The sequence below is a fragment of the Mirounga angustirostris genome, unplaced genomic scaffold (genome assembly GCF_029215605.1).
Source record: "Mirounga angustirostris isolate CCGP_5_RB_7025 unplaced genomic scaffold, mMirAng1.0.hap1 SCAF_13, whole genome shotgun sequence".
In the NCBI taxonomy this organism is placed as follows: Eukaryota; Metazoa; Chordata; class Mammalia; order Carnivora; family Phocidae; genus Mirounga; species Mirounga angustirostris.
The window spans coordinates 108,288,915-108,316,206 of NW_026991721.1; the positions used below are offsets into that span (position 1 = coordinate 108,288,915).

The following is a 27,292-nucleotide window of genomic DNA, read 5'->3' on the forward strand; positions in this document are numbered from 1 at the left end:
CACAGCCGGATTTTAACTAGTCCCCAGGCGATTCCTCTACCTAGCACACTTGGAGAACCACCCATCTGTAATACAGAAAACTAATAAGGCTGGCTTGTTTTTAGCGAACTCTTTTACAGAACACCTACCACTAACTCGAACTTTACCAACACCGCAACACTACCATTCAGTGGATTCGTTGGTTAAAAAAAAAAAACATCACCCTTGATGCATTCCAAATGCAAGTATGGTTTTAGCTCTGCATTAACGCTCTAGAAAGACAGCGAAGTTTAGAATGGTAAGAAGGACCTATGGTCAATTCTTGAACCCTATACCTATTATCTTTCTAACCTTGTGCAAGTTCCCCAACCAGTCGATGCTCACTTTCCTCATCCACAAAGTGGACAGGAGCACTCTTGTCCATTACTTGTTGAGAGGTTAAAAAAAAAAAGCACTTGACAGAGGGCAGGGCTTATAGTAGGTACTTTTAAAAAGTCAGTTCCCTACTCTTCCTGAACAGTTCCTGCAATTTTGTTTCAATAATGTATGTAACTTACTAAAATTCATGCCCAATGCAAAGAGACAGGTTGATCAGAAAATAAACCTGGGTCTGAGATGAAATGATCAGATAACAAAAAGAGTGAGCCCACAGCCCTTCCACGGCAGAAGGGCCCTAGAGAAGACTCACAGTTTTGGTGGCCTCCCAAATTCTTCAGGATAAACCTCAGACCTCTTGGCTGATCACACAAAGGCCTTCTGAGGATGTCCACCGCCCCAGCACGAGTTACATGGTGCTGGGGGTCTCAAGCTCCCTCGCCTTCCTTTTCCTTGGGCACACCTAAGCTCACACTCCCCTCCTGAAGCTCGGGTCCTGAATCCAGCCGCTTGGTACCACTGCTCTACCCAACTAGGGCATTACAACCGCACCAAATGCATCTGCCTCCTGTTAGAAAACGCCTCTGTTCAAGACCCGTGAGCTCCTATACGACACGGCTTCGGGGCTGCCTTTCCCCGAATCTGTTCCCCGAACATCCCTCCACAACTCTGACCTGGCTGTTGTGTGACGCATGAGCATTCCCCCCTTTCCCCCGGATATCTGCACGGCCCTCGGCTCACTCACATCCCTGCCCACTTACAGGACGCCTGGCCTGGAGGAGCGAACATAGCACCACCTCCCTGCACCCAGCCAAGGGCTCTGTGACCTGTAACGGACTCCTTACTTGCCGTTTTTAACTACTGGACACACTGGACATTGGCTGACAGTCTGTATTCTCACCGTCTACAAGAGTGCGTGGCACAGGGCGGGTATTCAGGGTGTGGAGGGAGTGAATGAAGGCCTGGCTTCTAAGCTGCCCTCTCTAACTCCTGACCAGCTGCACACGGCCCTCCAGTGGCGCAGCACTCCGTGCTAGGCCTGCCATAACATCTTCTGTTGTCCTTACACGGAGCACCCGTCCTAACCTGACTCTGCCGCCACCACGGCCATTACGGCGCTTGGTACAACGTAGGGCATGTGGCATTTGTGGAAGGAATAATGGAGAAAGGGGACAACTATCTCAAGGTGAAACTGAGGCCCTGCTAAAAATCATTTTCATGTTTGGGGCGCCTGGTGGCTCAGTCAGTTGAGCGCCTGACTCTTGATTTCAGCTTGGGCTGTGATCCCGGGTCCTGGGATGGAGCCCAGTGTCGGCACTGAGTCTGCACGTCCCTCTCCCTCTGCCCGCGTGCACGCATGCACGCTCTCAAATAAATAAAACCTTTAAAAATTTTTTTAAAAATTCATTTTCATCCTTGTGACAGCTGAAAGAGCAAATGTCCTAGAGGAAAAGGCCAAGTCCAAGCTCAGAGAACTTTCTAGTACACCAGCCTTCAAACTTTCTTTAGTGCAACTGGAGTCTTTTATATTTTATTTTATTTTTATTTATTTATTTGAGAGAGAGAGGATGAGAGACAGAGACCATGAGAGGGAGGAGGGTCAGAGGGAGAAGCAGACTCCCTGCCGAGCAGGGAGCCCGACGCGGGACTCGATCCTGGGACTCCAGGATCATGACCTGAGCCGAAGGCAGTCGCTTAACCAACTGAGCCACCCAGGCGCCCCTGAGTCTTTTATATTTTAACTTAATACTTCAGACTTTCAGTAAGTAAGTTTATGAGATGAGCTTCTGTAAGTTCAGGCGTTAGAATGCTTAAAGAAACCACCTTTGAAAAAATGACCAGTATGAGCTATGCCCTCCTCTGTTTATTGTTGCAGGATTTTGCTTTATTTCACTGATGCTGCCTATATATGGTAGTCTATGGATATCATTTTTAAAGAATTAGCATTTTAATCTTTCACACAAATATTCCTCTTATGAGTCATAAAATCACTGTAGCAATAAAGTAACCAAAAGTATTTAGAAAACAGTGGGAAAGACAAAAATAATATTCTAACACTATCCAGAGAAGAAATAAAACAGACATTTATTTTTTTTTCTTAAATGTAAATAACTAAATCTTTTTCTCATCATCTCTACTCCAAAGCTGAGCAAAGTTTCCAAAATTCTACAAATAATCACTGAAAAGAGAGTTGAGCATGGACACTTCTATTTGTAATAACTCATGTCCCAGAGAGAGCCGGCAACAAGGACACTCACATGTCAACTTTTTTCTTTATATTCTTTAATAATATCCCCCGACTCTCCTAAGTTAGTCTGTTGGTTAAAATAACAGAACATTAGCTTCAGTATCTGCACAAAAATCTTAGTAACTTCCAGAATTCAAATGAACTTTACTTTCCCAAACAATTCCTTCAAAAACTGCTAGATTTTTAAAAACATCTGTCATTTGTGCCCTAGGATCAGGTCACGGGAACCCCACAACCTTGCATCTGTCCACGTCTCCCCTCACTGTATAAGACAGCCCTAACATAGCAAACAAGACAGGAAGGAAGGGCTTTCCTGAAAACGGACTACTACGAGAAATACTGATCTCAAGCTACTGAAAGACGGAGAAACTCTCTTACCTACCTTTCAACACGATTAGCTGGGATTTCTTCAATAAAGGAATGAAGACGTGAATACTTTAAAAATGCTGTATAGATTGTAGAGGCCAATACATTAACACGTAAACACATCCCTCAATTCCAGACGTTAGAGTCTGGCTTATGTATTTGGGGACTGGGGGATCCTTACCCTGGGAGTTTATTTTAGACTCAGCATTAAGACAGACAATTTATCAGCCAACGTCTATTGCTCCACTTGGCAAATGTTGCTGCCTTGCCTAGGTAATTCTAAGTTTTACTATTATTTAGAAAACATTTTTAAGAGTCATGACTGGAGTCTTTTAACAACAAGAGCGCTCCCCAGCGGACGGGAAGGGAAAGGCACTCACCGTCAGAACAGGACAGGGGCCACCGGTGGCCCTGCCAGGAGCCGTGCCCTCCGGGACGCAGCACAGTCCCGAAAACACAGCGATCAGATGGTGCCGCGTGCGGGCCAGGGCAGAACGCCCCGGGAGAAGGCAGAGTATGGGCAGTTGTGGTCACCTGCGAGCCGCCGGATGCCCTCCCCGAGGGGCACTCGGCCTTTGTAGCCACCACGCCCTGTCCACGCACAACAGTCCTTCAGGAACCGACTGCTCCATGGGTTTACGTTAGAAACACGGTTCTTCTTTCCATTATTACTAACCATTCTCCAGGAACTTAATTATCAAAACAATCAAGACATAAACTATGTAAAACAAACCAAGTTTCCTGAGAATTAGTTATATTGGTTCTGATTATTATGCTTTTGTTTTTTTACTATTTTCCCTTTTCCTGTGGCCATCTTTTCTTAATTTACGTACATTCCCAAAAGAAGCAACTTTGGTTTAAAAAAAGACATTTGGATGGGAGCTTGAGAATAACTAATAAATACACTGTCTCTCCTACTCCATTCGCTGCTCTGAGTTTGGGCTTTGTCAGTTTTATTCCTGTTTGATATACTTTAGTGTATCTCGTTCTATTTGTTATGACTTCAGGTTAACAAAATTTCTATCCAAGAACAGTCAAGAACTTCTGGAAAAAAAATTTAACTCATGTAGAAGAAGAAAACCATATTTACATTTAACAGTCTACCACCTATACATACCAAACAGAGAATCTTTAAGAATCTAAATGCCAGAAGTTAACACATGACTTGGGTAAGGGCCAATGACCCGTATTTGGTGATAAAAAATTATTTTAAATGAAGAGTGGCTACTTGTTAATATAAACGGAGTAAAATGTAAACTACGGGATCAGATCACATTTACTTATTATATGCGCCGGAGGCACCGAGCACTGTGTACCCCGGTTAATCTGTAACTGCGCACCGATCACCCATCATGGCACCCGGATGGATCGCGGCCCCTTCCATCTATAGGAGTTCAGCGCTGCTAATCCTCTTACTCCCATTTCCCAAGTGAAGGAACGCGGCACAGGAACTCCTGAAGCTTGTCCACGGTCTCACAGGCAGGGAGTGACAGAGCTGGGGTTCAAACCCTCGTCCAGCCAACCTGAACCCTTATTCCCCAGCCCCTCTCCGTTCACTCCAAAGGTGAAAAGCAGATTCAAAGCCGGTGGGCCACAACACAGGAAGCAGGAATTACCAGCTCTGAAACCTGTTGTCAGCTCCGCCCTCACCCTTTCCTTGCTTTTTAAGGTTTTTATTTTTTGCTTTTACCTGTCCCTTTCCCATTTCCCGTCCACTCTCAACCTGGCATTTTTCTGGGGAACCCTCTCTCTCCCCGGCTGGTTTGTGGTGCCCACACATGGACAGTGCGGGCGGGCAGGGGGGCAGCTCGGCACTCCTCACCCCGCGCGCTCTGAACGTCTTCCCCACCAGAGAGAAGGTGCTGAGCATCATCTTCCAGGATCAAGAGAGCATCTGCTCCACCCAAAAAGACGGATTCCCCAGGAATTCCACGCAGGTTTTCATCAACAGGGAGATCTGAAAGCGCTGCACTGCTAGATTTGGACATTAGCCAAATAAATGCCTCACTTTAAAATACAAAAACAACAAGTCCTTTAAAATGCACCTGTAGAAGACATTTGACTTTGGACTGTTACCAAAGATATGTTTTTAAAAAGCAGAAAATTGGGTTATTGCTTAATTTAAATCAAGGCTTATGATTTTTAATGGTTCTAAACGGTTAGCACCCCTTTGGAGTCAAGTTATCTCTGGATCATCAGAGTATACTTTCCTGACTTTCTACTGCTTTGAGATTCAGCTATCTTGCGGGTCACTGTTAACGAACGCTACCAAAAAATTAGTATCTTCACATAGATAAAGCTGGTCAAAGGAGGAGTTTCACACTTTTCTCTCCCCAAGTCTGTATTTCCTAATGTCTAACACATCAGTCACTAATGTTGGCCAAACTCTCAGTATGTAGGGACTATTTTATACAGATCCCAACCAGGCATCGAAGGGCTGTTCATGTGCTCTAAGCATAACTCGCTTAACAGAATTTCTAAAGGGCAATCATCTCAAGTAAGTTAAATAGCTTTTTAAAAGAAAGCTCTACCAGGGGCGCTCAGGTGGCTCAGTTGGTTAGATGTCTGCCTTTGGCTCAGGTCATGGTCCCAGGGCCCTGGGATCGAGTCCCGAATCAGGCTCCCTGCTCCACGGAGAGCCTGCTTCTCCCCCTCCCTCTGCTGTGTTCTCTGTCAAATAAATTTAAAAAAAGAAAAAAGAAAGTAATCTCTACCCGAAACACGGGGTTGGAACTCACAACCCCGAAATGAAGAGTTGCTCACTCCACTGACAGAGCCAGCCAGGCGCCCGTCATCTCAAGTAATGTAACAGGACAGGGTTTATATACACTTATGTATAGGTCCATATCATGTATTTTCATGTAAAACAAAATAGAGCTATTACTGAGTTACTCAAATTTCCTTCTAGTTTTTTTTTTTAAGATTTTATCTATCTATCTAAAGAGAGCACGAGGCGGGTGGAGGGGCAGGGAGAGAGAGAATCTCCAGCAGACTCCCCGCTGAGTGCAACGCGGGGCTCAGGCTCGATTCCAGGTCCCTAAGATCATGACCTGAGTCGAAGAAACCAAGAGTTGCCCCTTAGTTCTCTTTTCCTCACTTTTCAAATTCCTTTTACAAGGTTCCCTGTCATTTATTTGCCAATTAAATGGACAGTTAAAGATACAGATTAATCTGTTTTACAGAATCTAGTAAGTCATGCCTCTAGAACCCTTTCCAGGTGTACCATTTAACTGACAAATACATGATTTCCCAATTATATATATTAATCGATGGCCAATTACAAACCAGGGGTATGCAGTGTAGTGATGAAATCCATCATTTCAACGTCATATTTTGAAAAAGGACTTGTAAAAACAGAAGTAAACTGATCACTTTGTTAACTGAATGAGACTGAATGCAAGAAATAGGATTTCATAAAATCTTAGAATTTTAAAAGACCAGTCAATACGGTGAACCATTAAAAATTTAGACAGAAAACAGGTCTGAGAGTCTAAAGAAAATGACTGTGTTTTAAGGAAGTGGTCTGATTAGAAACAGACCAGAACACAGGGCTAGATTCATTCTTTTCTTTAAAAAAAAAAAGCAAAATAGAAAGTTCTTGTTTAGATAATTAACGATAAAAACGTGAATCACGTTGCATTTAGGATGACTGACCCAGTGAAGGGCTTCAGAAGAGGCACACGGGTTTCCTCTTTTATCTGAAGTTTCAGATTAGCAGGTTCCGAAGGCATTCCCTTCAGGGTGAAAACTGTAAATACCATGCTTTAGCCGGAAGCCATTTGCTGCTTTGTTACAGTAAACGCCCTCAAAACTTACTGAAATACCCTCACAATTCTCCTTGCTCCTCACTGTCTCCAGGCTCTAAAAGATTATTATCCAAGCACAGATGAGCTTCGGGTTTGTGGCTTTTCTCATGGAGAACCCCTGAGAGAGAGAAGGTTCTATCCTCTGATAGCTGTTTGAGAAACTGGGCTGTGCTAACCCCCTCCGGAGAGAGCACGGCCCCCACACTCTGCCGTGCTGTCAGAGGGAAGGGGAGTCCTTGGCCCAACACCCTCCTACGGGACATCTGAGCTGTCATTTTATGTGAGTGTGAGGAACAGCAAGGCTGCAGTTCTCGCGACACTCATCCTAAAGCATTTCAGGACCCTGTCAAAGTCCTGTTTGTTCTTGAGCGTGTGCTAACCTGGAAGAAATGGAAGACCAGACTCGAGTGCGTGTTTCAGAGGCCTGCAGGCCTCACAAGCGCTCTGTGCTGGTCTGTGCTGGGGACCAGACTCACCGTAATCCACACTTAAGGATCTAGGATCATGTATCCTTATATCCTTAATATTTCTCTTTCTGAAACGCTGGTGACTCCCTTTCCTTTTTAGGATCAGTTTTTGGTTTGGGGTTAAAAAAACACTTCTTAGGTTTTACCACATCTGTCTCTTCCTTTCTTAACCTTAACCTCATTCTGTCCAACCAGCCCGTTGAAGACAATGACCTCGAGTGTCCTCTTTCAGTATCCCCTCCTCTGGAAGGTGCAGTGTGTATTTTATGACCTACAGAACCTCCTTCAGCAAACACCCCCACGCCCACCTTCTGCAGAAGCAGCTCCCCAGTGCGCCTCCCGTGCACTCACAGGTCCTGTCCCCTCCGCTGGCTTGGAGACTCTTCTCTATCACTTGTCCTAACCCCGGTTCCCGTGCATAGTAAGAGGTCGGGCTCAGGAGCCCCATTACCAAGCACTGAGTCTTGGCTTCGACCACCGACCAACTGTGTGATTTTGGAAAAGTTACTTAAATTCTCTCAGATGGGAAGTGAGAATGATAATAACAGCACGGAACTTCGGGCGCCTGGGTGGCTCAGTCGGTTAAGTGTCTGCCTTCGGGTCAGGTCATGATCTCAGGGTCCTGGGATCAAGTCCCGCATCGGGCTCCCTGCTCAGTGGGGAGTCTGCTTCTCCCTCTCCCTCTGCCTCGTAAAATAAATAAAAAAATCTTAAAAAAAAACCAAAGCAACAAAAAAACACAAAAGCCAGCAAGGAACTTCAACAGTCACTGAGAGGATTAACTGACAGAGTCCAAGCAGACCCCAGCAGCATGCCTGACAGGGCTCACTCTTACCACCACGGATACACGCCCACACCCCTCTTGGGAGCTTGTCCCATTTCAGGCCGATGCTGTACCTCCAAACGTCTGTCCATACCCTCCACTCCAACTGTCCCTGCCAATGTCACCTCTGTTTACTAAACACAACTACAAGTAAGCATGCCTACTAATTTACATGCAGTGTATAAAACATTTTATACTTTATAAAAGAGCTGGAAATATAAACACAAATATTCTGAAACCCACTAAAAACAATTTGATGTATACTTTTTATTTTAAACACAAATCTGAGGGGTGCCTGGGTGGCTGAGTCATTAAGCGTCTACCTCCGGCTCAGGTCATGATCCCGGGGTCCTGGGATCGAGCCCCACATCGGGCTCCCTGCTCGACGGGAAGTCTGCTTTTCCCTCTCCCACTCCCCTTGCTTGTGTTCCCTCTCTTGCTGTCTCTCTGTCAAATAAATAAATAAAATCTTAAAAAAAAATAAACAAAAATTTGAATACAAATTCTCCTTACTTCCTCAGGCCATTACTATTAGAAAATTTAATAAGAAAAAAAACACCAATGTTCTAAAAGAATCACAGTCAACCTTGTTAGATGCAAAATGCGTAAATCTTCCATAATAAACCTTAAATTAATGAGTTATTTATTACTAGTTTCCAAGGCATGGTTTTAGGTGGAGCGTGACAGAATGAATAATGTGAATCATCTTCTTTGGACTATAAATACAAGGCAACTTTCACAACTGTTATTTGGAAATTTGATGATTAAAAAAAACCTAGATATCAAGTAAAAATATTAGTCAATACTTGCATAATATTTTGCCTTGAAACTTTTGATTTAAATATCACATATAAAACAGATTCTGAAAGTAAGTAAATATATTCTTATTAAAATAAGCTAAAATGGAAGATTTAGGTGATTAATTTTTTTTCAAGAGTTTATATAAAGAAAGTTCATGACAAGACCAGCTTAGTCCTAGATCTCGTGTCATTTTTGTTTTCAGCACTTAACTCTCTAGAATTCAAGTGTTCAGCCCACCAAAGGCAAGAGCAGAGAGTCACAGAGGAGCAGAACCCCACGCACCGGCAGCATCTCCGAGGGCAGGAGGACATAATGAACCCTGCGAGCTCTCCCAGGCAAGGAGCCCTTTTGTGAACCTATCGTACACACGCCCACACGTTGGCAGCTCCTTTGCAAAGGCTACTGTTGGAGAAAATCCACCGGGCGGCCGCCCACGCTGTGCCGGTCGGTGTGCCGGACAAGGAGGCTGGGAGCCCTGAGGAGAAACACCGAGGCCCCAGGGCTGCCTGTTACTGTGGCTGCCACCAGTGCTCGGGACCGGGGAACCCAGCAAAAGGGGAAGTACGGGGCGCAGGCAAGTGCTCAGAGATCCAGCCCCCAGGCTCCAAGCCCTGGTGCCACGGCTGGAGCTGCATCTTCCCAGAGGAAGGGGCCTCTCTCCGTACTGTGCACAAAGAGGCACGATGGGGTTCACTATGGCCTGGGGCCCACAGAACAAAGGTATCTAACAGACTAGAAAAGTAACTAAACCTTTACTGAATTCCTGTTCTGTACCAGAACTGTAAATAAAAGCTTTATACTTACTCTTTTATTTCCTTTAATATTTCCCACTCTTTAGTAACGGGCACTGTAATCCGCATTACACAGATGAGGAAAAACAGCAGGTTTAAAAACACTGCCAAGTAAGAAAAAAGATTCATACGCAGGTCTGTTGTCTGTGAAAAGGGTGGAAATGTGTTCAATAACAAATACTAACCCTCATAAAGATGCTTGGGGTTTATACGTTGCTACCTTCCAGTTACTTTCAAGGCAGAATAAATATGCTCTTCAAAAGGTAGTTATGAGGGCGCCTGGCTGGCTCTGTCGTTAAGCGTCTGCCTTCAGCTCAGGTCATGATCCCAGGGTCCTGGGGTCGAGCCCCGCATCGGGGTCCTTGCTCCGCAGGGAGCCTGCTTGTCCTTCTGTCCCTCTCCCCCAGCTCATGCTCTCTCTCTTGCTCACTCTTTCTCAATCATAAATAAAATCATAAATAAAACCACAAATAAAAATAAAGAGATACATAGATAGATAGGTAGATAAATGGTAGTTAAGAACACCATAGCTTGGCTTCCCATCCAAACCACAGAGGGAAGAAAGAAACCTCCAACTTTAAGACAAAAGAAAGCAGCAGAGTCAAACACAAGCTTGTCAAAACGAACCAAATGAGGACCCCGCCATACTGACTTCAGAAGTGAAACTTTAAAAATGCTGGCTTGCAGTTGGCAGCCCCTTTATGAATTAATGACTAAACAAGGCTTGGGTAAAGCACATTTATGTGAAAAGGTAGGCCTCCCACAGAAAACCAGACAGAAATGAACCGTCATCCAGGCTCCAGTTTCCGTACAAGAGACTCCTGCTCGTGTACAAGCCTTCCTTGGCATACCGGGACGACAGTGTCTCACTCACCTGAGGCCGAGGTCATCAGACTCTGCTGCACTGGGGGGCTGGTGGGCGCCGTGACGCTCATCTGGGACAGCATGGCCTTCCTGGGGTCCTGCCACGTTGTCGTCTGATCGATGTGACTGAGACACAACAAACCACTGCGTGAGACAACACACATCGGGGTCCCCGGAGTCCCAGCCCCACCTCCCAGAGCAGAGCCGATGGCTCTCCCATGCAGTCAGGCCTGGTCGCTCACCCACCTCCCTCACCCCTGCACCACGTGGTCCACTCTCAGTTCCCAGATTCTGTCCGAGCAAGATCTGAGAAACCACACTTGCAACTTTAAGGGAAGGGAAACCATTTTCACCAGGGACTATTACTATCTGCTTCTAATTTGCAGATAAAAGGTGATTTATAAATTAATCATCCATGACAGCAATCATATGATCGAAACCCCAAATTCACAAGGGAATCGCCCACTATCTTCTCTGGGAGCTAAGAATGCCAATTAACATATACTTTTTAGATCAAAAGTCCCTCAGGTAAAACACAAAAGGAGGAAAAAGTCTTATTATAAATATATACTCCAAAGCCAAAACAGAATTAAAACCTTCATCTGTAAGTTTTCACTATCTCGTGACCGTGGAAGGTCTTTGTTAGTTGCTAAACATTTAAATGTTAAACACTGCATACTGTTACCTTACAGCAAAATATCTTATTACATATGCATAGCGATTTGTTCATCTATAGAACTGGATAAAAAGGGTTGAAGACTCTGTGAACTCTAAGACTACCAGGCATCTTGCACAGAATCTGGCGGAGGATCATTCAGAAATATTAGTTTTCTTCTTCCAGCAAAGTTTGCTTCAGTGAAACAGAAACTAAAAACACTAAATATGTGAAACTATTTAAGAAATTATCCTGAAGAAATAGCCAGAGAAGTATTGACACACTGATGCAAAGTTCTCTCTGTATAATTTATAAAGGCAAAAATCTGAAAGCCAACTAACATCTAATGAAAGGGATTGGTCAATTAAATATCATAATGTATGATGGACTACAATGCAGCTATTGAAAATATTTTAGAAGAATATTTAAACACATGGAAAATATTTGTAATACTGCTATTTATTTTTGTAATACTGCTTTTTAAAGTAGTTTGTAAAATAGTATGTACGGTTTGAGCCTACGTGTGTGTGCTGAAAACATGGGAAGGACAGACATCAAAATGTTTCCACAGTGTTTATTTCTAGATGGCAGAATTACAGAACTCTGCTTTGCTATGCTAGGTTTTCCTACTATTAAACAATCATAAACTAACATTACTTTTGAATGGGGGAGTGGGGCCAAAAACAGGGTTATTTTTAAGAAGTCCCCTCCCCCCCATCATTTTTTTTGTATGGCTGTTTAAATGTCAAATCTGAGCTCTCTCTTCTTGAATCATCTCCTGTCAATGGTAAGGAAATGACACTCTATCGTTAACTTTTCTGAAATAGAACTAGAATGTAACACATCAGTAAGACAGTAAGAAAGGATCACTGCACTCTGGATAGTTTGAACCTCAAGTATTATCTACTAGCAATAGGAGAATTATTTGAGTTCCTAGGCAGGAAGAACGGGGATGAAAACGGGGAGGAGAACATGGAAGGCCTCCGAATGGCAGTGGGACCTGTCCAGTCGAGGCTCCTGCAGACCAACTATAAATACTCAAGAGGATTTATTTATATAGTGAGGCATATAATCTCTCCAGCCGTAACTGACCAGCACACTCTCCCAGCAGTTAAACGCTTCTAAGCACGAGCACGAGCATTCGCTCAGGCCCAGACAAGGCAGGTGAAACCTTGTTTCCGTCCTGCCATGGAAGCACCCCATTCCAGAAGACCGGATCCTTATCAAACCCAGTAAGAGCCCATTCCTCTTCCCTTTCAACCCTCCCTATGAGCCACTAAACAAATAAAACCATATAATGTTTTCTAGGTAGGCAGAGATTCTCATACTTACAGATATCAAGTGATACACACATGGTAATTAATACAATCGTACTGGAAAGAAGCTTACAATCCACAAGAACAAAATTTAGAGAAATGTTTCCCACTGCCTGTTTAATGTTATGAAACTAGGAGAGGAAATGGCCAAGTGATTACTACTGGCTCTTAAATTTCAAAGTATGTGCCCCTGCCTACTCCTTGTGTCTAGTACTTCCTAAAATCTCCTCACCTGTAAGGGGTACAGAAGAGGAGGGAGATAGAATGGAAGCGAGTTCAAGATTCTGACTGTGGACAGTTTTCTAAATACTCAACAGCTGGGTTTCTCTGAAAACTAATCAATTCCACAAATCATATTAATCCGTTCTTAACTAAGTAGGGCTCCACCTGAGGGCTGAGGAAGACCCCATTCTGATGGCTTCCGGAATAGGGACACCAATCTGTACATCTGTTCTTAGAGCTTCTTTCTCCTTGAAATAAATCAGGGTTTGAATACTGAGAACATATAGTTTTACTGCTCTCAGAAGATCAGTTATTTTACTGAAATGCTACATAAGCATATAAACGCTAAGATTCCTCTTCCTGAAAGAGCTGTTAAACCCCAGTAAATTAGCTGAGAGTCCCATAAAGCTGTACTAGTTACCTCAGCTAATGGCACATTCACTTAAAAAACATCTATAGCTCTTTAAGGAATAAAGATGTCATTATCTAAATTGTCCAACTATCACTTAGATGCCAAAGAAAATGTGAAATAAAATTAACTTAGAATTTGTCTTATTCTGTAATATTAAATCATGAAAAATACTGTTTTATCCTAATAAGTCAATGTGAAACATACACTCCAAAATATCCAGCCTTCCTTTTAATCATTAGAACAAGAATCTTTATAAAAACATTTCATACCTCAAAGAAGTATTCTTGCTGAGACCACATGAATAGTTTGCAAGGTCTGCTTTCCTCCTAGATATTTCGTGGTACCTTTGCTCACCTCCTCTGGTCTTTGCTCTCATGTCATATTCTCAGCAAAGCCTTCCCTACCCATGTCACCTAAAATCTACCCTATCGAAATTTACACTCCCTCTTTTTAATTTTTTTTCCTGATAATCCTTTATCATTATCTGACCTATTTTACTTTTTTTGCCTGTTTCCTCCAACTAACAAAAGCTCCAGAGAAATAGGGACTTTTACTCATTTTGTTAACTACTATATCTTCAATGATTAGAAGAGTGTTTGATAAATAGATGTCAAGGAATTAATGAAAAGAAAGCTTTTTTTCTTTTTTGCCCTAAAAACACCCAACATTCTCTCAAAAGTCCTTGTATCCTTACTGATTTCATCCAAAAATGAAATTACAGGTCAGGATGACAGATCCACTGGAACTGGCACAAGGAGATCCCTGGTTCAGCGGGAGCAGCAGCTTCGGCAGCGTGATGAGGGGTCCAGTGAACGGGAGGGAAGTAAGGAAGCAGACAAATGCAGGTGTGCTCAGGGACGAAAGCAAAACCGCAACCAGATGCAAAGGAGTTTTTCTTTCTTTTTTTTTTAAGATGAAGAAATGCAAGTTTAAATGTGAATAGAAACAGGTTAGCTGAAAATGTGCTAAGGGATCCCTGAAAAGCTGGACTCCTCCATCAGAGGGTAGGAAGGAACAGAATGTAGACATTGCTTCCACTGGAATAGGAGGTGGATGAAGCAGAAGCAAAGAATTTCACTGGCTGGTAAAAGCAGAATGAGTTCTGGTGTGAGGACTTCAATTCTCCTAAGAAACATTAAGATGATTAATGAAGCTGGTCTTATTGGTAACCCCACTATGCAAATAGAAAGTTCAGGCACTTGGGCGTCTGGGTGGCACAGTCAGGTTTTGGCTCAGGTCATGATCTCAGGATCAGGAGATGGAGCCCCACATGGGGCTCCCTGCGCAGCGGGGGATCTCCTTGAGTATTCTCTCCCTTTGCCCCTCCCCCCTCTTTAAAATAAATCAATAAATCTTAGGGAAAAAAAAAAAAAAGAAAACTCAGGGACTTGTACAAAGTCCCATATCCAGGACACAACAGGACTGTGTGTGGTATCCAGGAATTTTGAAAACAGTTTATGTACAAACGAATTTATGAAAGGACAGCACTCAAAACTATAAATGCTTTGTAACACATACTGAATAACAAAAATATTGCATAAACACTACAAGGGTAGAATAAAAAGCCAAGGGTATTAAAGATTCAATAGAAGATGACAGAATAGGGACACCTGGCTGGCTCAGTCAGTTAAGCATTTTCCTTCAGCTCAGGTCATGATCCTGGGGTCTTGGGATCGAGTCCCCACATCAGGCTCCCTGCTTGGTGGGGAGCCTGCTTCTCCCTCTGCTGTTTCCCCCTGCTTAAGCTCTCTTGCTCTCAAGAAAATAAATAAAATCTTAAAAAAAAAAAAAAAAAAGATGCCAGAATATTACGAAACACAATTTCTATTACCACTAGAGTATCAGCTTCTTGAGGGAGATGCACCTGGGAGACTGCTGGACCCCAGCAGTGCTCCAGGAGTATGTGATTTTAATGCCTTAGGCCAAAACGTGGGTGATTAAGACTTCATGTAAATGCTAACCTGAAAAAGGGCTGAAAGGAATTTTGTCAAACCATACTAATTCTACCAATCAAGAAATGGGCAGAAGACATGAACGACATTTTTCCAAAGAAGACATCCAAATGGCCAACAGACACATGGAAAAGTGCTCAACAACACTCGGCGTCAGGGAAATCCAAATCAAAACCTCAATGAGATACCACCTCACACCAGTCAGAATGGCTAAAGTTAACAAGTCAGGAAACGACCGATGTTGGCAGGGATGCGGAGAAAGGGGAACCCTCCTACACTGTTGGTGGGAATGCAAGCTGGTGCATCCACTCTGGAAAACAGTGTGGAGGTTCCTCAGAAAGTTGAAAATAGAGCTACCATATGATCAAGCAATTGCACTGCTGGGTATTTACCCCAAATATACAAATGTAGGGATCCGAAGGGGCACATGCACCCCGATGTTTATAGCAGCAATGTCCACAATAGCCAAACTGTGGAAAGAGCCAAGATGTCCATCGACAGATGAATGGATAAAGAAGATGTGGTATATATATACAATGGAATATTATGCAGCCATCAAAAGGAATGAGATCTTGTCATTTGCAACGACGTGGATAGAACTGGAGGGTATTATGCTGAGCGAAATAAGTCAATCAGAGAAAGACATGTATCATATGACCTCACTGATATGAGGAATTCTTAATCTCAGGAAACAAACTGAGGGTTGCTGGAGTGGGGGGTGGGGTGGGAGGGATGGGGTGACTGGGTGATAGACACTGGGGAGGGTATGTGCTATGGTGATCGCTGTGAATTGTATAAGACTATTGAATCTCAGATCTGTACCTCTGAAACAAATAATACATGTTAATAAAAAAATAAACTATACTAATTCTAAAAATGCCAAATTATAAATAACAGAATCAAAATATATAAACCAAGGAGATGAAATTAAGAAAAACTCATAAAAGTATTTTCAGAATTAAAAATGTATATAGTTAAGACAGCACAGAAACAAAGATTCAGTTTATCATGTTCCTAAGAACAGTCCAGATACTGAACTTACTACAGGAAAAGAAGAAGTGTGAAATCCTACAGCCCCTTCAAAATACGTAAATGAATCTTTGCTATTATTCTGGAAAAGAAAAGCAGCTGCTTTAGGACCAAGATAAATGTCCTGTGGGGCAGCCGAAGCTGGCTGACGATGACCCGTGAGACAGACGCGGCCACACTCCCAGAAGGCCACGGCGGGCGGCGGTCTCTCCTGTGTACACAGGGCCACCTCTCCCACTGGCTTTTGTCTTTTTTATTTTACACTGCAGAATTTGGTCTCACATATTGGATGACTTAGCAAAATGTATACAGAACCAAAAAGGGGGCAGAAATCCTGAAGTAAACGATTAGCGATGGACTTTCTGCATAGTCCCCCAAGTTAACTGCGGCTGTGGTGTATTTCAGGAGCTTTATGTTCTTTACACTCTCCCATAACACGTATGTCTTACAAAGCTCAAACCCGGGCCTTGAACATGCAAGGATTCTGACCTTATAAAGAATAACAATATCACTGCCACATCTTCAAAATTACTGAGGAAACCGTAAGAACATGAAAGGCTCCTTGCAGCTTCGATGGGGAGACCCCAAACTCTCACCTCCCCAGGACCATCGTTCAACAGGGAGGATGATGTTATGCCATTGTTTCAGGACTCCAGGAAAAAAAAGGAAAAAAAAAAAAAACACAAAACACTCAAACAACAACACAACCTACAATGTATTAAGACGAAGGGATATGTCCAGGTCCGATGACCAGTACGTAGCAGAGCTGGGTTTTAACTCAGAACTGATGCAAAATCTGCACCTTGTCCTCCACGAGACTTCCTCTTATGATGTGAGAGCATTTGGGGTGTTATTTAGATTTCTTAAGACTAACCTTTCCATTGCCCCCTCCCCTCCTCTAACCCTTGCAGAAATGAAGCACAAGGAGACAGAAATCTCTGCAATTCCACCAGCACAAAAACCCAGGATCCCAGCATTCCCTTGCACCGCTCCCACTCAAATACAAAGGACTGTGGTAGTGGAGAGAAGTTCCCAGGGCTTCCAGATGATGAGATCAATGACACACAAACATCACCTCTCGTAGACCCCTTGGACACTAGGGGAAGAGGGGAGGAGAAACCCTCTATATAGATAGGTCTGAATGTCAAGACATGTCCCACAGGAGCACCTGACTGGTCAGTGGGAGGGTGCGTGACTGCTGTCTCAGGGTTTTAAGTTCCAGGCCCACGGTGGCTGTAGAGATAACTGAGGAAAAAAAAAAGAAAGAAAGAACCGTCCCACAGACACTTCCCCACACGTGAGATACACATGCCGTCTCCCCACGGAAACCCTGGGCATCCCGCCCGCAACCAAGCGGCCAACCCCCGCGGACGTCCCGCAGGCTGTTGCGGCTCTTCCCGGGCCAGCGGCAGCATGGGAGGACCTGGGGGGCGCAGTCAAGAGCTCGCTCCTGAAGAGCGGACCCTTCCCCAACGGCTCTCATTCACTGCTCAGAACAATCCTACCCAACAAACGGGGCACGGGGGCTCAGGAGAACCGAGAGGCGGCCTCCAGTCCCACTGCGAGGGAGCAGCAAGGCCCGGCTGACAGCTCCATGCTCTTTTCACCCATCTTATGGTCTCGAAGTAGAAAAGGATTTTCTGAAATGCTCAACTGCCACTCTAGCAGAATAGAATTTCTTCAAAGAATGTAATTAAAAAAGAGACTCAGAATCCTTTTAAATGCTTTCTTTTCCAATTCATCAACTATTAAGACTAATCCAGGACTAGCAAATGAGCTCCCCCATCAGAACAGAAAGCTGTCTTTACTACAGAAAACGTACATACAATCGTTAGAGAATGTTAGTGATCGGTTAATTGCTGACACTGGTAAAGACGTAAATTGGTTATGGGGCTATTATGCTAACTGTTTCTCTTCCTTTAAATTGGTGGTTTGTACTCTAAAAATGTATGCTGGTTTTTGCTTTTCCTACTTTGTTTCTTAATTGAGAAGCAAGATTTCTGGCACTGGTGTGACTTAAGACACAGATACGGTAACGTGCAAGTTGCTTCCCTAACTAGCATTGCCTTCTCGTTGAGTCTAAGTGCGGGTTTCAAAGACTCCTGTCACATCATCTTTCAGAACCTACCAAAAGTAGCGCTTTCTACTCTTCACATCAACAAATACCGTCACAACGGCCCATACACACAAATGCATTCTCTGAAGAGTAGTGAGCCCACTTTGGAAGCGGATCCTAGAGAATGGTTTGGACAACACAGATCTCATTACAAAATCCCTTATGCAAATCAAGTGTTATTGGCACCATATAATCAACAGCTCCATAAGCCCAATATGAATCTGATTCTTTGGAAACATCTGCTACGTTTCTCGAGACTACTTCAGGTCATCTTTTCCCCAACTGGCCTTTTATAAAACACCTGATTTTACCAAATCTTTTCAAGACCCAAATGCCTCCTCTCAGAAGCTTCTCTGCAGAACAGCAAGAAAAAGAAGGAGACATGGATGCAAGTCCCAGCTCTGACAGTGATAATCTGGGTTGTGCAGGTAGGTCATTTTGTCAGACGTGCTCGTCGTCAGTAAGTGGGAATGACCGACTTACGTACTTCCCGGCGTTGCCAGGATTAAATACAGCAATTTGTGTAAAAGCCAACTGGTACTCTGGCACCTGGCGCACAAAAGGCCCTCAAATCTATTTCCTGGCTTCATTCCTGTGCTTGTCCAGTACAGAGGACAGGAAATCTTGGTGAGGGATGGCCAAGTCAAGAAGACGTGGAGAGAACAGTCGTGTGAAGCGAAACGGCAGGTCTCGAAGGAGACAGAAATGATGACATCTCTGCACCATTAGCTCAATGCACACAGAGCTCTCAGCTGAGAGGAGGGAGGAACGAGAAAAGGAGCCACGCACGTGGAGGCGTCTGGGCTCCTGGGACAGGAGCAGCAAAGACATCTGGGACTAAAAGAAACGTCAGCCATGTAACCAGATGGCTCAGAACATTCACTGCTGAAAATCTCTTCCGACAATTATTCTTTCACATAAACTACGAGAGACTCAAGTCTGTTGACAGAACCCAAGGCAAAAGAAGGGGGGAGAAAGGGCAACATTTCTTAGGCACTAGCAAAGCCCATTCCAGCAACTTCTTAACCAACTGAGCCACCCAGGCGCCCATTCCAGCAACTTCTAAGACGCTCTTCAAGTTCTTGGTTCTATGCTGTATTATCAAACACTGAATCCATAATCCTTACAAGGGACCCTAAGCAACGTAATGGGAAACAAGTTTTACAGTTATAAAAAAAAATACTGATGAGTTTTTCTTTTTTTTTTTTTTTTAGGGGAGGATGGGGGAGAGGGAGAATCTCAAGCAGACTCCGCTTGGGGCTCGATCTCACGACCCTGCGATCCTGCATGTTACATACGCCACTGGCCATGGTCTTCTCCACTCCATGTCTTTAAAAACAAAATACAGTGGGACGCCTGGGTGGCTCAGTCGGTTAAGCGTTAAGCCCAGGTCATGATCCCAGGGTCCTGGGATCGAGTCCCATATCAGGCTCCTTGCTCAGTAGGGAACCTGCTTCTCCCTCTCTCTCTCTCTGCTTGTGCTCTGTCAAATAAATAAAATCTTTAAAAAACAAACAAACAAACAAAAACAAAACACCGCAAAACGCACTGCGGACTTTCAACAACTGAGTTGGTAATTACCGACATTTTTATTTAGAGCAATGGTTCTCAATTTAGAAACGGGGCTGGGGGAGGCATTTTTGGTTATCACAGTCCTCCTGCAAACATTTAATGGGGGAGGGTGCTGGATGCTTGATTTCCTGCAGTGCAGGCTTCAACAACTTTAGAATGTCCTACCAGACATTCCTGTAGGCAAAAGTCACATTTACACGTAAAACTCCACTTCATACATCAAGTATATTTTGTACAATTTTAATTATATGCCAACATTTTCTGCAGGGCAATTAACTACATTTAGTTTTGTTGGGAAATCTGTTAACAGTATATCCTTTTTGGATAATCACTTTATCGATAGTAATACCCCCTTGGTATTTTTAGTTACCAACTCAACATACGCCTTGTCAGTCTGTAAAATGTTACAGTGAGGCTGCTATGAACTAACCATATCCTATGACTGTTCACCTCCTTCCGTAATCCACTTTTGAAATGTTTTTCTTCTAAACCAGTAAAACCCACCTTTCACAAAATCCCAGCAGTGTAGTCTTTTTTAAGATTTTATTTATTTATTTGAGAGGAGAGAGGAGGAGAAGAGAGCACGAAGAGTGGGGTGGGGGCGGGGCAGAGGGAGAGGGAGAGGGAGAAGCAGACTCGCCGCTGAGCTGGGAGTCCGGCACAGGACCCGAGACGAAGGCAGATGCTCAAACGACTGAGCGGCCCAGGTGCCCCCAGCAGTGTAGTCTTATTAAGCTGTTTGTACCTGCCCAGAGCTACCTACTAAACTGGTTCTTTCCAACTCTGCCAAGATTCTGTGACATCTGATGCCACAAATCAGTTGTAAGAATTTAACAACGTAATTAATAAACTATATGAACAGAAAACTTTCTAAAAATACACCTGACAAGTGTTTAATCTCCTAAAACACCTTTCAGACCTTCTTCATCGTGTTGCAATAGGGGAAAACCAAAACATTCAGCACAAGTGACCTGCTTACAGTAACCCTCGATAAAATGCATCTTTGTGAAATTATCTTTGCTGCACAGGCTTATGGGAGGGGATAGAAATTCTTAATTTCTCCGGGGTGCCCGGCTGGCTCAGTGAGCAGAGCATGCAACTCTTGATCTCAGGACTGTGAGTTCAAGCCCCACACTGGAGGTAGAGATTCCTTAATAAATAAAAGTTAAAAAAAAAAAAAAAAGTGTTGAAACAAAATGACCAGTCTCATTAAAAAAAAAAAAATTTGCTAATTCTTCCCAATAAAGGTAAACAAAAATGAAATGACAGAAGTGTGTTCTGCTTCTATGTTAGAGACATCTGAGCAAACAAATCACCATTATTCCTAAAGAAAGTAAGACAATTCGTACTTACAGATGTGTAAGACTATAAAACCTAAAATCTAATGAAAAGCCAAGTAGTCAAACTAAAGGATTCTTTTTATTAAGAAAAGTTGACTTTTAGGAAACAACAAAAGTAAGATTTAAACTGGAAAACCAGGAATAGTACAAAATAGACATGAGGAACATTTTAATTTTAAAAGTTCTGTAACTGCTCTCAGGCCCTCAAAACACGATGATGGCAGGACTGGTTTTAAAAGTTAGAAGAGTGGGCAGCCAGCCCGGATTTACTGCTCACTTATCAAGCCCATGTTTGTTGTGCAAGTGTTATTTATAGAGTCACATGCTAGAGGCTGTTCCCAAGCTAACTAAACCTACAAGCTTAATTGGTTCTAGGAACAATGACACATTGTGTTCAACCTAATCCTTGTATGAGCTACAATTCCTAAGCCACAACCATATGCTTTTTATAATTGTATAGATCTACCAGGGACTAGTTTTAGAACCCTTAAAAGTTCAGAGATGTGCACATACTACAACTTCCTGATAAGGATGAAAAGACTTACGTACTCTGCCCTCAGGATAACATGCTTTTTATATGACTGGAAATCAGAACCTTAAATTGAAAATTAATTAAGTGAGCTATCACTAGAGACTATTAAAATTGGACTAAAATATGAACAAGTATGGGCAAAAACACATAAAAGCAAACATGACAACTGATTTTACTCTACAAATTGTACACCACTCTAATCTGACCCCATGCCCTTAGGTTAAATAAAATTAGCATTTGCTCACAAGTATGAAATCAACTTAAACAAGACTTAGCCATGGGCGCCTGGGTGGCTCAGTTGGTTGGGCGGCTGCCTTCGGCTCAGGTCATGATCCTGGAGTCCCGGGATCGAGTCCCGCATCGGGCTCCCTGCTTGGCGGGGAGTCTGCTTCTCCCTCTGACCCTACCTCATCTCGTGCACTCTCTCAAAAAAACAAAAATAACAAAAAAAACCCCCAGGACTTAGCCATGTTGCCACGTAGGAGTGACATGTTCAATGTGTCTCCCCTTGGAAAAGCTTACTCCTCAGGGAAGGGGTGAGGAAGGTGCAGTCATGAGAATAATGCTGAAACTCAAGGGGGCGCTTCCTGAAACAAACAGAAAGTTCTCTGAATCCTGATCCCAGACGGCTTTTATCGTAGTTACGGCCTGTGACATTCTATTCATAACACCACAATGACTGAAAACATTCTCCCCAAGAGTTCAAAAGAAGTATATCTGTATCCTTCTTATTTCATAATACAATGACAAGATGTCACCGTACATACTGAGATTCACAGTTGTGTTAAAAGAACAAGTCTCCGGATTCTAAATTAGAAGGTCAACCAAGCTCCCTTAAGAGTCACCTTAAAAAAAAGAGGGGCGCCTGGGTGGCTGAGCTGGTTGGGCGGCCGACTCTGGGTTTCGGCTCATGATGTGATCTCGGGGTCGTGAGACTGAGATCCGTGTTGGGCTCTGTGCTCAGCAGAGTCTGCTTGTCTCCCTCTCCCTCTGCTCCCTCTCTCTTAAAAAAAATCCTCAAAAAAGAAGAGAAAAGGAAAAAAGGGGCAGAACTATGACCAAATTAAAAAAAAAAAAAAAGCTGAGGAATTCAGAGGCAAATGTTATTCAAAATGCAGTCCTTTAACCACTTCCGTCAGAATTACCTGGAATATTTTTAAGCACAGTGAGATCAGAGAGTAAAGGATCCAGCAACTTTACATATTCTTTCACAGTCTGAGATCCTTACGTAGAATCAGAATTCATTTATTTACCCAGAAGAGCCAGACAGAATCCAGTCTCTTCAAAAGATGACTGCTGGTTTTCTCATATTCCTGTTTTGTTTAAATTGATACTCCTCAGCAAATACTGTTTTCAGTGAAACTACCACATGTCAGACGTCAAGAAGTGCTCTTTCTTGTACCCTGTTTGAAAACACTGGCAGGACTGCCCCCCTCACTTATAACTGTCAGCCTGGGCGGTGGGAGAAAAGCCACGAAGGGGAGCGAACAGGTGTGCTGGGCGCCAACTCTGAGCTCATCTGCCACGGCAGGACGGAGAAGCGAGACAGGTTGAGGCAGTCCGACAAAGCCACCATCAGCTTCCTGCGACTCATCAGACACCAGCGGCTTCCAAATAAGGATCTGTTCACTCTGCGGGTTCCTGTGTCTATTGTGAGGAAACCACATTTACCGACAAACCCGGAACCATACTCACCTCGCATCTACGGCTACCATTCGACGGTCAATACAACAGAATTTCAGCCACCCAAAATAATAACACAGGACCAGCACAACAGTCTGGGAAATATTTCCCAGACGGTAGAGCGCCAGGAAGGCAGTCAAGAAAACCCACACTCTGGGGCACCTGGGTGGCTCAGCTGGTGAAGCATCTGCCGTTGGCTCAGGTCATGATCCCAGGGTCCCCGGATACAGTCCCGCATGGGCCTCCCTGCTCCGCGGGGAGCCTTTTTCTCCCTCTGCCCCCTCTCTCTGCTCATGCTCTCTCTCTGGCAAATAAATAAAATCTTTAAAAAAGAAAAAGAAAACCCACAATAAGCCCTTCTAAGCAAAGTAGGCAGATGGGCCTACCAAAACAAACATATATGGAACTTTTAACATGAACTGCTGGCACCCTCTAACCCCACCATTTTGATGAAAATAATACAATTTATACATTTTTCTTTAATCACCACTTGCCTTACGCAATAGTTTAGTAACACTGCAGAATGTCTTCAATCATCTAAATTAGCAAAATAACTAGGCAAGGGACCCCAAACCTGCAAGCCAGCTTGTACGTATTCTCCTCTGCACTTTCAGGATATGATCAGCAATGACAGATGGTTTCTACAGAAATGAGCAGTAAGCACAGAGTCTTAGTTAGCCTTAATTGCCTTTCCTTAAGTGTTATATAAAAATTGTCTTATTTTGATGTTCTGTTATTTAATAGTTAGCTGTCACTTTAGAGCATATTACTTGGCTAACTCTGAACCTTTGTCAAGGCCTCCAGAGGCTCCATGATCAGAAGAGAGAATATGACACGGTGATGGAAGGGCACTCTGTTTAATTACTTGAGACTTCAGGTACCTAACCTCGGTCAAGTTCTTTGACCTTTCTGGACCTCAACTTCAGCTTCCAATAAATAAGAACCAATACTTCACTTTCTGAATGTCTACTGAACCATTTTATCCATATAACCATCTTCTTTTTTTTTTTAAGATTTTATTTATTTATTTGAGAGAGAGAGAGAGTGAGAGAGCACAAGAGGGGGGAGCGGGAGAGGGAGAAGCAGACTCCCCGCTGAGCCGGGAGCCCGATGCGGGACTCGATCCCGGGACTCCAGGATCATGACCTGAGCCGAAGGCAGTCGCTTAACCAACTGAGCCACCCAGGTGCCCCCATATAACCATTTTCAAAGTAAATAAATATCTGATGGTAACACCTGAAAAAATTTTTAATTGTTTTATTATTTAAATTCCAGTTAGTTAACATACAGTGTAGTATTAGTTTCTGGTGTACAATACAGGGATTCAACACTTCCATACATCACCTGCTGTTCATCATGACAGGTGCGCTCCTTCATCCCCATCCCGTTTCCCCATCCCCCCACCCACCTACACTCTGGTCACCATCAGTGTGTCCTCTGTAGTTCAGAGTCTGTTTCTCGGTTTGCCTCTCGGTTTTCTTTTTCCCCTTTGCTCATTTGTTTTGCTTTTTAAATTCCACATATGAGTGAAATCATATGGTATTTGTCTTGCTCTGACTGACTTACCTCACTTAGAATAATCCTGTCTAGTTCCACCTGTGTCATTGCTAATGGCAAGATTTCATTCTTTTTATGGCTGAGTAATATTCTGTTGTGTACATACACCACATCTTCTTTATCCATTCATCAGTCGATGGACACGTGGGGAAAATTTATGTTGAATGGAGTGACAGACCCACTTAACTAAACTCGTTATTGGTATTAACTGATAATGAAGACATGAACAAACCCTACATGAAGAAGTACTACAGACACTAATAAGGTGGTTTGCCAGGCCTATGTATTTTAAATGTGGCAAAGAGGGAGTAGGATTCTTTCATCCATGGCCAAGTAGCCACCACCCATCTTCCCTCTACCCATTAAGTTCTCTTCGTGTAGGCATGCCATGCTGCTTTTTTTTAAGAAAACGAAAGCTAGACACTCGTCCAGGCCACGCTGACCTCATTAAGTACAGAGAATATGCAGTAGTCTATCAACCCTGAATTATAAATACAGATTAAATGCCTCTCTTCTGTCTCCTCTGGACTTAACATGTTCATTAAAAATAGAAAACTCACTTTGCAAATTCCCCAGTCACCAGAATGAGAACATTTGTTCAGGCTGAAAACCAGCATTCAACTTGCTTTTTAAAGTTGCAACTGAAATGTGATCCTGTCACTGAAAATACAGTTTTCTTCTTGGAACCTTGCAAGTTAAATGACTATGAAATTCAGTTATACTATGAAATATATTAACACCTTCTTGAAGGGGATTTTTTTTGGATATTGGTAGAATATGTTACAGAAGTCACAGCTATGGCCATTACGAGGCAATTAACGAGAAGGCAATCCTGGAAACAAGAGTCACAGACATGCAAACTCAGAGCAGGTTAGTGGGCTGGATCCTGGATTGTGCATGAGATGCGGCTCAAGGAACAGGCTGCTGGTCAGACTACGTAGTTCTCGGGCGCCTGTTTCCAGGAAGAGCTCCTGTGCAGGAAGAGGGCAGCTCTCCTCTGTGGATGAAGATGCCAAACACCTATCAGCTTACTGAGAACACGCCCAAGCTCCAGGAATCTAAAACACGAGGACGCTGGTTCCTAGATCGGGAGTTTCACTAAAATTCTCTTTAAAATTCTCTTTTGTGAACACAAATGATCAATAACAGAGAGGTTCACAAAAGCAGGAACTTTATTTGGTTATATATCATTTTGTTAGACTTGTAATTCACATGTAATATACTTAAATAAAAATAATGGATTCTTTTTTTTTTCCTTAAAGATTTTATTTATTGGGCGCCTGGGTGGCTCAGTTGGTTGGGCGACTGCCTTCGGCTCGGGTCGTGGTCCTGGAGTCCCGGGATCGAGTCCCGCATCAGGCTCCATGCTCGGCAGGGGGTCTGCTGCTCCCTCTGATCCTCCCCCTCTCATGCTTTCTGTCTCCCATTCTCTCTCAGATAAATAAATAAAATCTTAAAAGAAAAAAAAAGATTTTATTTATTTACTTGACAGAGAGAGACACAGTGAGAGAGGGAACACAAGCAGGGGGGAGTGGGAGACGGAGAAGCAGGCCTCCCGCGGAGCAGGGAGCCCGATGTGGGGCTCGATCCCGGGACCCTGGGATCATGACCTGAGCCGAAGGCAGACGCTTAACGACTGAGCCACCCAGCCGCCCCTAAAAATAATGGATTCTTTAAAATAGTGTCAGAACCACTAGATTTTTAAGGTGAGAAGGCTGAAATACCTCCGTATGACATAAAAGGTATTTCTTTGTATCTTAAAAAAAAAAGGGCTTCTAAGCAAAGGTTTTCACTGAACATTTTATACAGCACGCCGCCCGTGAGAAGGGGCAGGGCCGAGTGGGCCGCGGGCGCAGCCCCGGGAAGCGAGCGTCCCCGCTGCTCAGGGCTGAATGGCGCAGCTGCTGGACACTCACCAGCTATCAGAGTGGCACCAAAGGGGTTGGGACAAGGCCCCCCTGGAAGGCCCCAGTCTGTCCGGACAAAGTCCCAGTGGAGAGAGGACTCAAATCACCAATGGAAAAGCAGACTCTAAAATTCTTGAAATAGGAAACACTTTACACCTGAGGGAAAACTTCAGCCACAGACTGTTCCACGTCTCCCTGCCTCTACTACTCACAGCATCCTGGCCTTCAACTCCCCAACCCCCACCCCGGCAAAAGCCTTCGAGGCCGGCTCAAATGCCCATTCCCAGGATGGCTCCTGGGCTCGCCCCACCTCCACTGAGCCCCTGGGAGCTCCAGCAGCCCTCGCCTCCTCCCTTGAACACGTCCACACGGCTGCCAGCACATGATCCAAGACTCTACATGCATGTTCTTCAGCCTCCACTAGACGGTAAGGTAGCGAGGGCTCAGGACTCGCCATACATAATCTACGTTCATAAATG

General features: G+C 43.7%; 1 protein-coding gene across 10 annotated transcripts in view; it reads right to left on the reverse strand.

Moving 5' to 3' along the window:
• Positions 1–27,292, reverse strand: part of YAP1 (Yes1 associated transcriptional regulator) — a 126,153-nt gene that overhangs the window by 61,760 nt on the left and 37,101 nt on the right. For 8 of the 10 annotated variants that reach the window (XM_064577532.1, XM_064577527.1, XM_064577531.1 and 5 more), the window contains exon 3: positions 10,531–10,646. In XM_064577532.1, coding sequence (XP_064433602.1) covers positions 10,531–10,646 — 116 coding nt within the window. Of the gene's footprint in view, positions 1–5,663; positions 8,512–9,001; positions 9,801–10,530; positions 10,647–27,292 lie in introns of those variants that run through there. The other 2 variants (XM_064577533.1, XM_064577534.1) reach the window with 2 other exon arrangements.